Raw genomic sequence first — 17544 nt, forward strand, 5'->3', positions numbered from 1 at the left:
TTGGTCTGCTTTTGTGTTGCTTTAAGCTCACCTTTTATTCCTGATGCACTGCAGCTTCTCTAACAGCTCTCTTTCACATGTATTTTACGTTTTTGCCATGTAGGTCTTTCACAGTTCTGCAGCCCCAGGCGGGCATTCTCTGAACAGGGTCCGCTCCGCCTGATCAGGAGCGCCTCTTTCTTTGCAGGTTTGCGATGTGCTCTGTGGGTAGACTAGTTGGTGTGCCCCAGTGGCTAGAATTGTAGTTAAGCTGTGGAAACAAGAGAGTAAATAAATGTAGTTGGGGAGGGTTTGGTTAAGAAAACATTGCTTAGGAAGTACAAGAACTTAATTTAGTTCTACTGAATATGTTCTTGAAGTTTCCAGAAACGTTATCAGTGGAATTAACAATGTCATGAAATTTCAGTGTTTGTCATTTCTTACCTCATTATGTAATAATGATTTTAACTTTAGAATTCCAAACCAAATTCTAGTGTAAGTATTATAATCCAGTTGGAATTTTTAATGTGACACTATCTTGTTTCCATGGCTGAGTAGCTTTTGTACCATACATAGTTCACTAATTGCAGAAAATATCCTGTCTTTTTATTATTGTAAAATTTATGATCTATACTGTTCATAAGAATGATTTCTCTTGGAGCTAAGATTTAGGTGAACAAGCACCATTATAATTACTCTGTAAAAGGCATATACGAGTGTATTTGTTTATATTATTGTAGAATATATTCATATTTCAGTATTCAGGAAGTTATATTCAATTTCTTATTTTGATATTTATTTTCCTTAAAAATATGAGATATGAACAATACATATTTATTATAGAAAATTGGGGAAATATGAAAAATAGGCAAAAAATATATGTTCACCATCTGGTAGCCAGAAGTAACCTCCTTATTTTTTAAAAAACAAAATTGGGATCATACTATTCAAATCGTGTTTTTAAAATTTTTATTATGTAGAATTTTTAAACATACATTGTTACAGGCAGAATAACACAGTGAACTAGCATATGCTCATCAGTCCCAGCAGTCATCATTCTTACTGTTCAGTAGCTTCCTTTTTAAAAATTTAATAGTATATTGTGAATATTTTGCTATGTCATTGAATATGCCTTTAAAATACTTATTTTAGTCACCCTGCTTTACATATTATAGATTATTTTCATATTATATGTCAAATCATTAGATCTCAAAGCTTGTTCAACTGAGTAATAGCTCTTGGTGTTGGGTTTGTGCCATGCTATTGAAAAAATAAAGGAATGCAATGAGATGAGCATGATTGAGTTTGCTGTTTAAAAGGAACAACGTCAGCCTGAATAGCAATATATTTTATAACTGACAGTTTTGTCTTGATTCACAGTTCACAGCAACCCAATGGACATGCCTGGAAGAGAGCTGAATGAGGACAGAGACAGTGGCATAGCACGCTCTGGTAATGCCAGGTTCATGTATTAATCCAGTTTTTTATGAGATAACTGTTAGCTGACATTGATTTTCTTTGTTATCTTTGCCTTTATCCTTCAGTTTTATGTATACGGCTTGTTAGTATTGGTATTACAAGAGAATTATAGAAACAGCGGAGAGAAATATTTTAAATTCAAAGTATTTCATATATACTATTACATGTGCCTGGTGGAGCATGGCCTGGATGAATGCACAGTGGCTTAGGCTTAGCCAGTACAAAAAAAAAATATTGCTCAAGAGACTGCTTAGGTAGTAGAAAAAACACATTTGTTTATATCCGCTTGCTCCCTAACTAGAGTTTAAATTGTCAGATTGTCCCTTGCCCAGTAAGACTTAAGCATTTTGAACTTTTTTTTTTCTTTCTTCAAATATGTACTCTTCCAAAATTTCTCTGACAAACTTTTGTTGAAACAAGCTGGGAATAAAAAATAAATAAATGCCCAGATTCTACCCCCCCAGTCAGGGAAATCATCTGTCATTGTTAATTGTGTGGTTCATTCTGTGATAGACCCAGAGAAAGGGAATCTAACAGCCTGGGCAAGGGACAGAGGGATAATACTTGAGTTGTGTCTTAAAAAATAAATAGGCATTATCCAGGCAAAGGCATGGAAGAAGGACATTCCATTTAAAAGCAAAAGTGTCTGTCAGGACTTAGAGATCAGCATAAGTGAAAGAAGGAGTAATCTTAGGCTTGAGTTATTGTTAGGCATGAGAAACTTTATTCACTGTAGTTATCCATGTGTGTGGTCACATTATATGGCTCTGCTATCAAAATTGATTACAATTCAATTTTGAGTATAGATGGGAAGTCCAAACTTACCATATATTGTAATCCCTAGTTTGCATTGGAATAATAAATTTCGAAAAAATTTTGCAGATGCCTGAACGCTACTCCTGAAGACTCCAATTTAGCCTAGAGAAAGTCTTAGGCATCCATACTTGAGAAACAAAACAACATGAAAAACTTCAACGCCTAATTCTGATGGGCAGCTAGAGTTCAGAACCACTAGTCTAATATTGAAAGTCTGCATCTTTCAAACAATCTCACCATTTCTAATTGAGTTTGTTATTTTTGTTCTTTGGAACTAATCTGGACTATATTTCTCTTAATACCTTTGCTTCTATATAATGTGGAGATTTAGTTTTCTCTTGTGTCTGGAATTTAATTCACATTATTTTATCCAACATTTTGGAGGTGATAAATTCATGTCTCTATACTTCATTTTCTTCAGCTATAAATTGAAGTGCCTGGCTACATTGATCAGTAAGGCTTCTTCAAGCCATTAAATTCACATGTGCCATTTAAGTTAATTGTGTATTTTCTGTATTTTCTAATAGGGTTATTTTAATTTCTGAGTTTAGTAAAACATAGCTTCTCCAAATTTAGAGTAGCATTTGATTTTTCACTAAAGTCATACCTAGAATTTGTTATACATACCCAGTCTTAGTCTACAAAGTTTTACAGTACTCATTGATAAAATGTGATCTTTTCAAGAATGGAATTTAGAAAGAATTCATTGGTGGTTCAGATGTTTGCATGGTTATTAAAACTCTCCCCTTTATCACTGAACTTATCAGAAAGAATTCAGATGAACAAATCTTTGTACTGTCAGTCTCTCAGTCCTGGTGTCCAACATGATATATCATGTGGCATGTACCTTTTCATAGGTGATAATAATACCTCCCTGTTTTTGATTACTTTATAAATTTTCAGTATGTGGTTATAATCATGAAGATGAGAATCTAAAAATATTGCCAAACAAAAGCAGGCTTTGAATGTCTTCTCTATAGATCCAGTGGGAGGAAGGAGAACATGCCTAGCTCAAGGAAAAAGAAAGAGCTGTAGCTTTTTATACCCCAGGCAAAAAACAGCTTTTGGATTGCATAGAATGGTTTTAGGAAGAGACTAATCCCCACAGTTATGGGATTACAGAAATTATAATCAAAGTGGACTGTATTGGAATGTGTCTGTTAACCATTAGAATGCTCCAGAGAGCAGTTTATAGGATTTACCCTTTTTTTGGAGCTTGGTGTAGGTATAGACTCTTATTAAAAGTGGCCAAGCATTCACAAGCTTGACTACCTATGCACAAGTGATCCACGAGTACTTTTAAGTGACATCTTTTTTTTCAAATACAGCTTTTATTCTTAACATCCAACTCCTGCATTAAAATGGAATCACATCATATTTCCTTTAATTTAAGGACTAAGGGCTCAGCTAAGCTAGGGGACAGTCTCATGGCCAAAGAGATAATGCTTTGTTTCAAAGTAGCATTTTCTTCCTTGGTGGGGCTGGGGGTAAGGATGTTAAGGGGGATTGTCTGAGTCTCCTGCCAACACACCATTGTTAATATATGATTTTTCTCCTCTGGGACATTGCTCCAGCAATGATGTTATTAAATGGAAATTTTAGAGGTTCATGAAGTAAAATGGAAAATTTGAGTCACCACTCTTAAATTTGTTAAAAAGAAATTTGTCCTTTTCTTTAGTTATAATTGACTTATACATTATATATGTTCTTATTCTGACTTGACAGCATCTCTCAGCAGCTTGCTTATTACACCATTTCCCTCCCCGAATTCGTCACTTACCCGAAGTTGTGCCAGCAGCTACCAGAGACGTTGGCGACGCAGCCAAACAACAAGTTTGGAGAATGGGGTATTTCCTAGATGGTAAGTTGGAACTTGCAATTTACATAAACAAGCTTGAATAGCTCCTTAAACACAATTTTGTATGGTTTTTTTAGAGGCTGGACTTACATTTTATGTATTTTAAGATTAGAACTTAAAACTTTTTTTTTTTAATTATCTTTATTATTGAGAGTATTACAGATGTTTCCCCCTTTTCTCCCTCATTGCCCCCCTCCACCTGCCTCCGGCCCCACCCTAGGCCTTCATCACACTATTGTCTATGTCCATGAGCAGTGAGTATATGCATAAGTTCTTTGGTTAATCTCTTTCTGTCCCACTTCCCCCTTTTCCTCTGAGATTCATCAGTCTGTTCCATGCTTCCATGTCTCTGGTTCTATTTTGTTCATCAGTTTTATTCTGTTCATTAGATTCCCCATTTAAGTGAAATCAAATAAGTGATATTGTCATTCTCTGCCTGGTTTATTTCGCTTAGCATAATACTCTCCAAGTCCCTCCATGCTGTCTCAAAGGGTAAGAGATCCTTCTTTTTTATAGCTGCATAGTATTCTATGGTGTAAATGTCCCACAGCTTTTTTATCCACTCATCTACTGATGGGCACTTGGGCTATTTCCAGATCTTAGCTATTGTAAATTCTGCTGCTGTGAGCATAGGAGTGCATATATTTTTTCTGATTGGTGTTTTGGGATACTTAGGATATATTCCTAGAAGTGGGATCACTGGATCAAATGGCAGTTTTATTTTTAATTTTTTGAGGAAACTCCACACTGTTGTAGCCGCACCAGTCTGCATTCTCACCAGCAGTGTGCAAGGGTTCCTTTTCCTCCACATCCTTGCCAGCATTTGTTGTTTGTTGATTTATTGGTGGTAGACATTCTGGCAGGTGTGAGGGGGTACCTCATCGTAGTTTTAATTTGCATTTCTCTTATTAGTGATGTTGAGCATTTTTTCTTATGCCTTGTGGCCATCTCTGTGTTCTCTTTGGAGAAGTGTCTATTCAGGTCCTTTGCCCATTTTTTAATTGAATTGTTTGTATTCCTTTTGTTGAATTGTAGGAGTTCTTTATATATTTTGGAAATTAATAGCTTATAAGATGTATTATTGACGAATATGTTCTCCCATATAATGGATTCCCGTTTCATTTTGTTAATGGTTTCTCTTGCTGTGCAGAAGCTTTTTATTTTGATATAGTTCCATTTGTTTATTTTCTCCATTGTTTCCCTTGCCCTAGAAGATGTATTGACAAACATTGCAATGAGAGATGTCTGAGAGTTTGCTGCCTATGGTTTCTTCTAGGATTTTTATGGTTTCACAACTTACATTTAAGTCTTATATTCATTTTGAGTTTATTCTTGTGTAAGTTGGTCTTCTAGTTTCATTTTTTTGCATGTACCTGTCCAATTTTTTCAACACCATTTATTGAAGAGAGTGTCTTTACTCCAGTGTGTGCTTTTGCCTCCTTTGTCAAATGTTAATTGAGTATAAAGGCTTGGGTCGATTTCTGGGTTCTCTGTTCTGTTCCATTGTTATATGTGCCTGCTCTTGTGCCAGTACCAGATTGTTTTGATTGCAGTGGCTTTGTAGTATTAACTTTATATCTGATATTGGGATTCCTCCAACTTTGTTCTTCTTTCTCAAGATTGCTGCAGCTATTCAGGGTCTTTTTTGGTTCCATATAAATTTTTGGAGTATTTGTTCTAGATCTGTGAGATTTGTGAAATACGTCATTGGTATTTTAATAGGGATTGTTTTGAATCTGTAGATTGCTTTAGGTACTTTGGACGTTTTTATGATGTTAATTCTTCTAGTCCATGAACGTGGTATATGCTTTCACTTGTTTGCATCTTCCTCTATTTGTTTTTTCAGTGTCCTATAGTTTTCTGAGTACAAATCTTTTACCTCCTTGGTTAAGTTTATTCCTAGATATCTTGTTTTTTTTGTTGCAGTGGTAAATGGGGTTGTTTTTTTAGTTTCTCTTTATGAGAATTCATTATTGGTGTATAAAAATGCCATCGATTTCTGTATGTTAATTTTGTATCCTACTACTTTCCCAAATTCATTTATTAAATCTAGTAATTTTTTGATGGGTTCTTTAGGATTTTCTATATACAATATCATGTCATCTGTGAATAATGACAGTTTTACTTCCTCCTTTCCAATTTAGATGCCTTTAACTTTTTCTTCTTTGTCTGATCGCTGTGGCCAGGATTTCAAGTACTGTGAATAAGAGTGGTGAAAGTGGACACCCCTGTCTTTTACCTGTTCTTAGGGGAAACTTATAGTTTTTGCCCATTTAATATGATGTTGGCTGTAGGTTTTTCATATATGGCCTTTATTATGTTGAGGTATTATCCCTCTATTCCTACTTTGCTGAGAGTTTTTATCGAAAATGGGTATTGGGCTTGGCCTCCGTGGCTCAGCAGTTGGACATCGACCTATAATCCAGGAGATTGTGGTTTGAGTCCTGGTCAGGGCACATGCCTGGGTTTCGGGCTCGATCCTCAGCAGAGGGCATGCAGGAGGCAGCCAATCAATGACTCATCATTGATGTTTCTCTCTCTCTCTCTCTCCCTGTCTTTCTCTGAAATCAATAAAGACATATTTTTTATTTTAAAAAAAGGGTGTTGGATTTATTCAAATGCTTTCTCTGCATCTATTGATATGATCATGTGATTTTTATTTTTAATTTTGTTTATGTTATCTATCACATTTATTAATTTGCAAATATTGTACCAGCCTTGCATTCCTGGAATTAATCCCACTTGGTGATGGTGTATGATCCTTTTAATGTATTGCTGCATCCAATTTGGTTATATTTTGTTGAGGATTTTAGCATCTTCATCAGGGGTATTGGCCTGTAATTTTCTTTCTTTGTAGTATCTCTTTCTGGTTTTGTAATTAGGATAATGCTGGCCTTGTAAAGAGAGCTGGAAAGTTTTCCTTCCTCTTGGATATTTTTTGGAATAGTTTGAGGAGGATAGATGTTAGTTTTCCTTTGAATGTTTGGTAAAACTCCCCTGTGAAGCCATCCAGTCCAGGACTTTTGTTTGCTGGGAATTTCTTTGATTACTGCTTCAGTTTCTTTACTTGTTATTGGTCTATTCAGGTTTTCTCGTTCTTCCTGATTGAGTTTTTGAAGATTGTATGCTTCTAGGAATTTGTCTGTTTCACCCAGGTTTTCCAGTTTGTTGGCAAATAGTTGTTCATAGTATTTTCTTACAGTCCTTTGTGTTTATGTGATGTCAGTTCTTACTTTGCCTCTTTCATTTCTGATTTTATATATATGGGTCCTTTCTTTTTTGTTTCTTTCTTTTTTAATATCTTTATTGATTTCAGAGAGAGGAAAGGAGAGGGAGAGGGAGAGAGAGAGATAGAAACATCAATGATGAGAGAGTCATTGATTGGCTGCCTCCTGCATGCCCCTGACTGGGGATCGAGCCCTCAACCCAGGCATGTGCCCTGACCGGGAATGGAACCCCAATTGCCTGGATCCTAGGTCGACGCTCAACCGCTGAGCCACGCCCGGCCAGGCTCTCTTTGTTTCTTGATGTGTCTTGGCTAAAGGTTCATCAATCTTGTTTTTGTTTATGTTTTCAAAGAGCCAGCTCTTGGTTCCATTGATCTTTTGTATTGTGTTTAAATATATTCCATTGTTTTTTATTGTGATGAAAGTAGGCATAACATAACATTTACCATTTTGACCATTATTAGGTATATAGTTCAGTGGCATTAAGTACCTCCACATTGTTTTGCAACTATTCTTGTCCTGAGCTTATCTCTCCAAACTGAACTCTGTACCCATTAAACAGTAATTACCCCCCATTCCTCCCTCCTCTTAGCCCCTGGCAATCACCATTCTATTTTTTGTTTCTGTGAATTTGACTACTACAGACACCTCACATATTGGAGTCATATAATATTTTTCCTTTTATGTGTGGCTTATTTAACTTGGTATGTCGTCAAGGTTCATTCAGGATGTCGCATACATTAAAATTTCATTGTTTTATGGCTGAATAATAGTCTCTTGTATGCATTTTTGTTTATATTCATCTGTTGATGGACATTTGGGTTGTTATCACATTTTGGCTATTGTGAATAAAGCTACTATCAACATGGGTGTAAAAATACCAGTTCGAGTCCTTGCTTTACTTTTGAGTCTATACCCAAAAATGGAATTGCTGGCTTATATAGTAATTCTGTGTTTAAGTTTTTTAGGAATCACAATACTATTTTCTGCACTGGCTGCACCATTTTGCATTTCCACCAGAAATGCACAAGAGTTTTAATTTTTCCACATCATTGCCAATTGTTATTTTCTGTCTTTTTGATCATAGCCATCCTAATAGGTGTGAAGTGGCATCTCATTTGAGTTTCTGTAATGGTTAGTGGTGTTGAGCGTGTTTTCATGTGCTTTTTGGCCATATGTATTCTTCTTTGAAGAAGTGTCTATTCAGGTGTTTTGCCCATTTTAAAATCAGGCTATTTGTCTTTTTGTTGTTGTTGAATTGTAGGTGTTGTTTATATATTCTGGATATCAATCTCTTATCAGACAAATACCTTGCAAATGTGTTCTATTCCATGAGCTGCCTTTCATTCTTTCAATAGTGTTTTTTTTTTAAATTTTTTAAATCCTCACCTGAGGATATTTTTCCATTGCTTTTCAGAGATAGTGGGGGGGGGGGGGGAAACATCTATGTGAGAGAGACACATTGATTGGTTGCCTCCCACACACACCCTGACTGGGGCCAGGGATGGAGCCTACAACCGAGGTACGTGCCCTTCACCGGAATCGAACCCAGAACCCTGCAGTCTACAGGCTGATGCTTTATCCACTGAGCCAAACCATCTAGGGCTGATGGTGGTTTCTTTTTTGTTTTTTAAATATTTAAAAATTTGATTTTATAGAGAGAGGGAAAGAGAGGGAGAGAGAGAAACTTTTACGTGAGAAACAATAGATCAGCTGCCTCCTACATACTGCTTACTGGTGATGGAGCCTGAAACCAGGGCATGTGCCCTGACAGGAAATCAACCTTTTGGTGCATGGGATCACACTCACCAACTTAGCCACTTTGGCTAGGGCTGATAGTGTCCTTTGATGTACAATGTTTTTTGATTTTTATGTAGTTCAACTTCTCTTTTTTTTGTTTTGTTGCCTGTGCTTTTGGTGTCATATCCAAGAAATCATTGACAAGTCTGTCTTAAAGCTTTTGACCCTCTGTTTTCCTCTAAGAATTTTATAGTTTTAACTCTTCTGTTAGGACTTTGATCTATGTACTTGATATTTTTATATTTCAGTTTTTCCTCTTTCTATTTTGGCAAGTTAATTCATTCTTGAAAGGCTTTTTTTCTTTTTGATCTATGTTAAGTAAACCTTAAAATTCAGGCTTATTTAGGTTGGTTATGAATTGTGATTATCTTTGTTTTAGTGACTTTTAATTGAACCCAAGTGTTCCAAATCTGATTCTCTTAAAATTTTTTATAAAGAAATTGACCATGAAGGGACTAGCCAATAGATTCCTGAAAGAGATTTGCAAATCATATGAATTTTTAGATTTACTTGATCATACAGTGGTAAACCTTTAGCTTGCCTACATTTAATTAGGAAAGAGATTGAATTGCAAATTTAATTATTTTTATTTTTTTTAAATAAAAAAATTTTTTTTTAAGGTCTGTAGAAGAAAGCTTTAATCTGTCAGATGAAAGCTGTGGTCCTACCCCAGGAATTGTGAGAAAAAAGAAGATTGCAATTGGGGTAATCTTTTCATTATCCAAAGATGAAGATGAAAATAACAAATTTAATGAATTCTTTTTTTCGCATTTTCCTCTCTTTGAAAGCCACATGAACAAATTAAAGAGTGCAATAGAACAGGTAAGCATGGTTATGTTATTGGCCTGTTTATATCCCTTATTTTTCTTTGAATCTTATTCTCCTGTTTAAGTATTGTGTTCATTTATATAACACAAAGATTAACCTGCAAAGTGCTCTGGGAGGTACAAAATAAACCTCAGCTCTTTAAGGAGCTTACTTCCTAATAAAAGATCTAAGGCCATTCATCCATTCATTCAATAAATAAATATTTGAGGGCCCATAATGTGGCAGGCACTATTTTAGAAACTAAAGATAAGATGTGGAAAACGTAACACTCCTGACCTCATGGGACAGCAAATAAACAAATGAGTACATCAGCTATTAAATGGGAATAAATGCTGTGGAGAAAAGTAGAACAGATTTTTAAGGTGTGATGGACAGAAGGATTTAATTTTTATAGGCTAGTGTGGAGGGCTTCTGGTGAAATGATGTGTGGTCCAGAAAAATGAAGGAAGTGAGCTACAACTATCTGAGAGGAGAATGTTACAGGCAGATGCAGAGGTCCTGTGTCAGGACTAAGCCTGATGCTTGAGCAACAGGAAGGAGGCCAAAGTGCCAGGGTTAGAAGTAAGACAAGATAATGTAGGGCCTTACAGGATTCCATTGTCAGAGCATGGCATTTACTCCATAAGGAAGATGGGAGGCCATTGGAGGTTTTTGAGTGGAGAAATGACATTATTTATGCGGATCATTCTTAATGCTGTTGGGGAATAGATTTCTAGGAGCATAGGTAGATGCTGTAGGACCATTTAGGAGGCTGTTGGCATAATCTGGGTGAGAGATAATGGATACTCAAACCAATTTAGTGGTGGAATTGGTGAGAAGTGGTTGGATTCTGGGCATATTTTGAAAATAGAGCTAATGAGATTAGCTGATGGGCTGGATTTGGGTGTAAGAACAATAGAGGTTGACTCAAGAATTTTCATTTCAGCAGTAAGAAGGATGGACTTGGCAGTACAAAAATAGGGAAACTAGAGATGGAGCAGATTTGGTAGGTGAAGATCAGGAGTTTGTTTAAGGTGCCTCCTGGACATCCAAGTTGTTTTGATAAGTCTAGAGTTTAGAGAAAAGGTCCAGGCTGGACAATCACCAGTGTATAGATGTTATTTAAAGCCATGAAACTGATTGAGGGAGGAAGAGAGGAGCAGAGATCCTAGGCCTGATTCGTGGAGCATTTCAGCAGTTAAAATTTGAGGAGAGGAGACTGCGGGTTGGCTGTTCAAGTAGGAGGAAAAATGAGAGAGTGTTTTTTATGGGGGCTCCAAGTGAAGAAAGTGATTTAAGAAGGTACGAGTGATCAATTTCTACTGATAGTGTATATAATAACTGTGCATAAAGTAAGAAAATTGAAAACACAAGATAGAACATAAGGATAACTAAAAAGGGAGAACAAGCCAAACTTTTTTTAGGAGTTCATAGGAAAGAAAAGTGACTTCCTATTGGGATACTGTTTCATTTGGACTGCATCTTAAAGGATGTGTAGGGTTTTTTAAACGTAAAACTTTGAAAATTGCATATAGTAGAATAGCAAGAGAAATTGATATCCTTGCCACCCGAAGATAATTCATTAATATTTTGCTGGAAGTCTTGTCCAGACCTTTTCTATGCATATTGTATTTTTACTAGATTAGGATTGTCCTATAGTCCCTGTTGCTTTAATTATATAACTATTTTTGTTGATTTTTGGAGAGAGAGAGCGAGAAACATTGATGTGAGAACAACACATCAATGGGCTGCCTTCTGCATACCCCCTACCAGAGATTGAGCCTACAACCTGAGCATGTGCCCTGACTAGAAATCGAATCTGCAACCCCTCGGCGCCTGGGATGACTCCCAGCCGAACCACACCAGCCAGGGCTATATGCCTATTTTTAAAAACTCATCATTATTACCATATGCATTTCTCATATCATTATAAATTGTTCTTAAATATATTTTAGTCACTTTCCTTAGTTTAAGTAAAAATTCTTTTATTAGGCCATTTCTACTTTCTCACAATTATAGCTATAGTGTAGTTAACATATTGGTGAATTTTCCAGATTATTTTTCAGAAGAAATTACCAGAAGTTGAAGCAGTGAATCAGTGGGTATAACTAAAGTTCTTAACCACTGTGACAGTATACAAAAAGGAGATGGCTAGAAGAGTTAATGGGTACAGATCTCAGAGAATCTAGAATGCTTGAGAGAAGTTTTGACTTTGTTTTTAAGGCTGTCTCCAAATTATGCTTCTGGAAGATTAATTTGGCAGCATGTTTAAAAGAGACTAGAGTAAGAGGCTAGAGATGAGAAGACCAATTAGAATGGTCTAGAAAGAAGAGGATGCATTTCAGTAACTTAGTAGTGACTAAGAATCATCTTCCTCTAGAGAAGACAATGATGTTGGTTATTCACATTAAATCTGTCAAAAGATCATTAGCAGTGCTCTCTTTTTACAGAACAAATGAGTGAAGGCCATTTTCACTTTTTCAGAAGTTAGGCGCTGGTGACATCTTCTTTAGTCGCTGCTGTCTCTTTTTGTAGTTTGTTGCCAAAGTCAATACACGTAACATTTAGCTGTGACTGAACTGACATTTTTGAGTTACTGGGAGAAGTATTTCAAGCTTTGTATAAAATATGAAATATTTAGGCACTATAGAACTCACTAAAAGTGACTTTTCAAATATTTGAATGCTTTGACCATCTGTAACCTAAAGTGTACATACTTAGAGTTGTCTGGATATTTGTTCAAGTTTAACATCTCATTTTTTATTAAAGCTGAGAAATAAAGCTAAATGAATGAATACTTTTAAAAGTTCTACAGTTGTTAATTAATGGTAGACTATAATAAACACTAAACCATTCAAAAAAGTTATTTTCTAGGGCCAGTTTTCAAACTATCACCTTTTTTTTTTTTTAAATGAAAAGCTATGGATTTTGTTTCCAGACACCTTGGGTATTTTCTTTTTTTTTAAGTTTGTGCTACCTTTTCAGATCTATAATTTAATGAGACATTTTTATTGCTGGTAAATTAAGGAAGAACACTTCTCAACTCTAGCTAAAAAAAATTTACTATAAATTGGGAGCCTATCAACAGTTTGTAAAAACATAAAGTAAGTTTTACTTTTACCCTGTGAAACTTTTTGATGTACTTGAACATGGTTTCTGACCTGAAGTAGTCTGACCTTCTCTTAAATATATGTTTAAAATATTTTAAAAATTAATTTTTAATTACATAAGTAACACAGAATTACATTCTCTTTTAAAAATCTACAAAATTACAAACTTTTTTTTGTGTGCCATACATAGACTAATCCTGATCTCCTTTTTTCTACTTAAAGCAAGGCTTTTCAACCTTACCCAAATATGTTTTAAAGAAAGCAGATATTACTAATAACTTGAGATGTCTTTCAGTAGAATATTTATATTTCAGATATTAAAAAATAGATTTCCTTAGCAGAACCATTATTTGTGAAATATTAGAGGAAACCATGAGCTATTGTTACTGAGTTATCATTGAGCCTTGTTCTGTTTGAGGAAAAAAAAGTAGTTTTTTGTAACCCAGACACTGTCAACATCAGTTTCTTTGTGTGTTGACATTCTGTGGTTTGACAGTTACAATAAGAGATTTAACACTTGAAAAATTTTAATTTTGTTATAGTCATTAATGACAGTGCATAAAAGAAAGCCACTGTAAGTACGTGTATTTTCTTTATATCTTTCTAGATAAAGATCGTAGTAAAGTGTTGTGGAAATATGTGACTTTGTCTTTCACTTTTTTTTTCATATTCTGCCCATGGTCAGTATAAGAATTAACGATTTGATTACTTTCAAGGCTATGAAAATGAGCCGGAGATCAGCTGACGCCAGTCAGAGGAGTTTGGCTTATAATCGAATAGTTGATGCCCTAAATGAATTCAGGTACATATTCTCCACCTTTTCATAATATAAAGTTGTTTTGCAGTGTACACAAAAAGATTTATTTGTATTCTTTCACTTATTTCTGACAACATTTAATTCTTTAAATTTCTCTGTCCCATAGTCAAATAAGGGTGTAATTCAGTAGGCTATTAGCTCCTATGTTGTTAAGTATTAAATGTGCTTGGGATTCAGGCACATTAGGGAGCCATTAGTAGTTTGATTTTTAATATTGGACTATTAGACAAGCAAAGATCCCTACCAGAAGAGATCCCTATTACAGCAGAAAGGTGCTTTGTCCTCTCTTGGCTGTTAGATGTAGGGACTAGTTGGTGTGATTTAACCGGTGATAGTAATCAGACATTCTTAGATACATGGAATACAGGGACACATGGCTATAGCGAATATGAACTTGATGTTGCAAATAACTGTTGCTTGATCTTTTCTCTAGATATGGCAAAGCAAATAGTTTTTCTTCTGCCAGTATTTTCTTGCACAACAAAGTTTGTGCCGAAAGCTGCAACAACTGCTGTTAACTGTGTTCTCGTTATGGCACGCAAACATACTGCATACGAACTTACATTGGGAGTCAGAAAATGACGGATGTGTCTCCCTCTGAGAGAATCATTTCAGGTCTACTTCATCCTCTCATTCTCTCAGTCTTTCCTCCTCTAGACTGGAGAGAGAGTATAGATTTTTTGCTTATTTGCCTAAAAGAATCCTGCAATATTATTTCTGAGTTTTAAATTTTCCAGTATTACAAGATAATGAATCTTTTCTCTTGAACTTGGAGCTATTACTTACATTATTGGATTACAGTGTTTCTTTTCTGCAGTCACAAGCTTTGTGGCAGAAGCCCAAGAGTCCCTGGTTGAGCTCTGAGGAAACACTATCATTATAAATCCAGCTGAGATTACCAGAATAGTAAATATTGTCATAAGATTCATTCCTAGTAGAATACTGATCTTACTCTTGGTTATAAACAGTATTTTTATTTAAAACAATTGAGTTAAATACTTGCAAGTTGCTTTGGTAATAAGGTAATAGGAATGGCCTAGCCTTAGAATTTTAAGATTGCCTAGAAATTACAACATGTGTATGAGTTATAAAATCATTGAAAATGTTTATCATGGTTGTGTGTCTTTCCTTTTGTATTAGTGTGATTATTTCATTTCAGTTACTGTGGAAATCTGAAAGGCTATTTAAGTCAGTTAAGCATTCTTATAATATCTTAAAAATACTTTATAAACTCATGATTTTTTAAAGAAGGCTATCTGTAGAAGCACTTTAATATGTACAGTTGCTACTCATTATTTACAGATTCTGTATGTGTGAATTCACGTACTTGCTAGGATTTATAACCCCAAAATGTACTAACAGTACTTGTACGATCATTTGTGGACATGCACAAAGCAGTGAAAAACTTGAGTGGCCTTACACACCCATTCCCAGAGGAGGTGGAACAGGACAATGCTCTGCCTTCTTATTTCAGCTTTCATTCTTTAAACAAGTGTCCTTTTAGACATCTGTATAGTGCCATGCTTTTTTTTAGTGATTTTGCTATTAAAAATGGCCCTCAAGCATAGTGCTGAAATGCTGACCAATGTTCCTAAGTGCAAGAAGGCTGTGATGTGCCTTACAGAGAAAAACATATGTGTTAGGTAATCTTCATTCAGGCATGAGTCATTGTGCTGTTGGCTGTGAATTCAATGTTAATGAACCAACAGTATATTAAATCTTAAACAGTTTATATATAGAAACCCACATAGAACAAGATTATGCATTGATGGGTTGGCATAAGTGTTGTGACCAGAGGTTCTCAGGAGCCTAAACCTTGTATTTCTCCTAGGAACAGTGACTCAGTGTTCACTAATTCAGTGTTCACATTGTTACTGATGTGGCTGTAGAACATTACTGCAAATAATGACACTATCATACTTAATTTAATGTTATTTTTTTTTATTTTTATTTTTTAAAATATATCTTTATTGATTTCAGAGAGAGGGAGAGAGAGAGCTAGAAACATCAATGATGAGAGAGTCATTGATTGGCTGCAGCCCACAACCGGGGCATGTGCCCTCACCGGGAATTCAACCCTGATCGCCTGGATCCTAGGTCGACGCTTAACCGCTGAGCCACTTAGTTTTAATTTTAAAACTAAGTACTGCCTGGCCGGGCGTGGCTCAGCGGTTGAGCATTGACATATGATCCAGGAGATCGTGGTTCGATTCCTGGTCAAGGCACATGCCCAGGTTGCAGGCTCGATTCCCAGTACGGAATCCCTCTTCCTCTCCCCCTCCCTCTCCTTCTCCCCCTCCCTCTCTCCCTTCCTCTCTGAAATCAATAGAGATATAGTAAAAAAAATAAAAAAAAAATAAAACTAAGTGGTTATTAAAAATTAGTGATTAGATTTTTTAGCTAGGTGATTATTTGAGACCAGAAAATTAATGAATTTTGGGTAGTTGAGAAGAGGAAGGAAATGATTCACATGTATAGGGAAGTTCTGAAACCTAGAGAAGCAGGAAGTGTGTTTTAGTTAGAATAGCTTCTTCCCAAAAATGAGGTCCTTGGAATTTTACCTAGACTTAATGCATAACAAAGAAAACTAAATCATGTCCACAGTTCCCTTACAACTAAAGGAGTATTTCATTCTCTAAGGACAGACCAGCAAAAATAAAGAGTCAGATGACTGGAAATACTTGCCCTTCTTACCATTCAAGGTTAGGACATAGTCATTAATGGGGAAGAAAGCACCACTACTTCTAGATCACTGATGACAGGATTGAGTTGTTGTATATAGTGAGAAGCACTACTCATAACTAATTTCTTTGCCTTCTTTGCACCTGATACACTTTGAGGTTATAGTACATATCCTTAAACACCAAAACACTAAGGCTAATGTTCTCATAGACCCTATACTAATGTTAGTGATCTGGCCCTGGCCCATGACACACAGATTTGTAGTAGACACTAATATCCTAGAGAAATTCATGGCATATGAATTGATCAGTTCATTCATTCATTTATGCAGTGTTTCTTTTAATCAAAAAGTATATTCACATGGTTAAGAAACAAAAAAAATACATGCTGAAAGGTCTAATAATGAAAAATAAGTGAACCCTATCCAACCTCCCCTATTCCCTTAACTATTTTTGTTACCTCCATATTATTAAACAGTATACTTAATGCAGCTATATCTTGATTTATCCATTTTGGAGCATATGTAGTTTCTGCATGAGTTTATACCTCCCCTCAGTCTTGTAGCCACTTGGTTTAGTTATAGTACTATCTTTTTAGCTCTGGTAAATATTCTACATTCTTTGATTATTTTGCTCAGTTTCCTCTTTTGAATTCTTTTTTGTTAGAAACTCTGATATTCCTTGGTTGATCTTCTATGTCTCTTTTTCTTTTCTTTTTCTGAATGTATTATTTTATGTTTCCTCTGGAATCATTTTGTGTGTGAGTGCTTTCTGTTTGTCTTTCTGTTTGTGTCCCTCTCCCCTTGGAGGCTTTCCCTATATAGCAGTATTTTGGTTGCCCATTCATAGTTGAGAGTGAAGCACCAAAATGTAGGTTTGGGAGTTCTGTGTGTAAGTCAGGCATAGATTGGATAACTTTGCTTTAGGGCAGTGTTGCTCGCTTTTTATTTACAGTGCCTGAAGGAGCATA

At 35.6% G+C, this 17544-nt stretch overlaps 1 protein-coding gene across 2 annotated transcripts in view; it reads left to right on the forward strand.

Moving 5' to 3' along the window:
• Positions 1 to 17544, forward strand: part of FNIP1 (folliculin interacting protein 1) — a 123803-nt gene that overhangs the window by 73945 nt on the left and 32314 nt on the right. Inside the window, exons 7-11 of one of the 2 annotated variants that reach the window (XM_016197098.2) lie at positions 104 to 187; positions 1360 to 1431; positions 4000 to 4135; positions 9780 to 9981; positions 13793 to 13878. In XM_016197098.2, the coding sequence (XP_016052584.1) occupies positions 104 to 187; positions 1360 to 1431; positions 4000 to 4135; positions 9780 to 9981; positions 13793 to 13878 (580 nt within the window). The remainder of the gene's footprint in view (positions 1 to 103; positions 188 to 1359; positions 1432 to 3999; positions 4136 to 9779; positions 9982 to 13792; positions 13879 to 17544) is intronic. The other variant, XM_087816405.1, reaches the window with a different exon arrangement.

Source organism: Miniopterus natalensis, chromosome 4, assembly GCF_054644295.1.
Source record: "Miniopterus natalensis isolate mMinNat1 chromosome 4, mMinNat1.hap1, whole genome shotgun sequence".
Taxonomy (NCBI): domain Eukaryota; kingdom Metazoa; phylum Chordata; class Mammalia; order Chiroptera; family Miniopteridae; genus Miniopterus; species Miniopterus natalensis.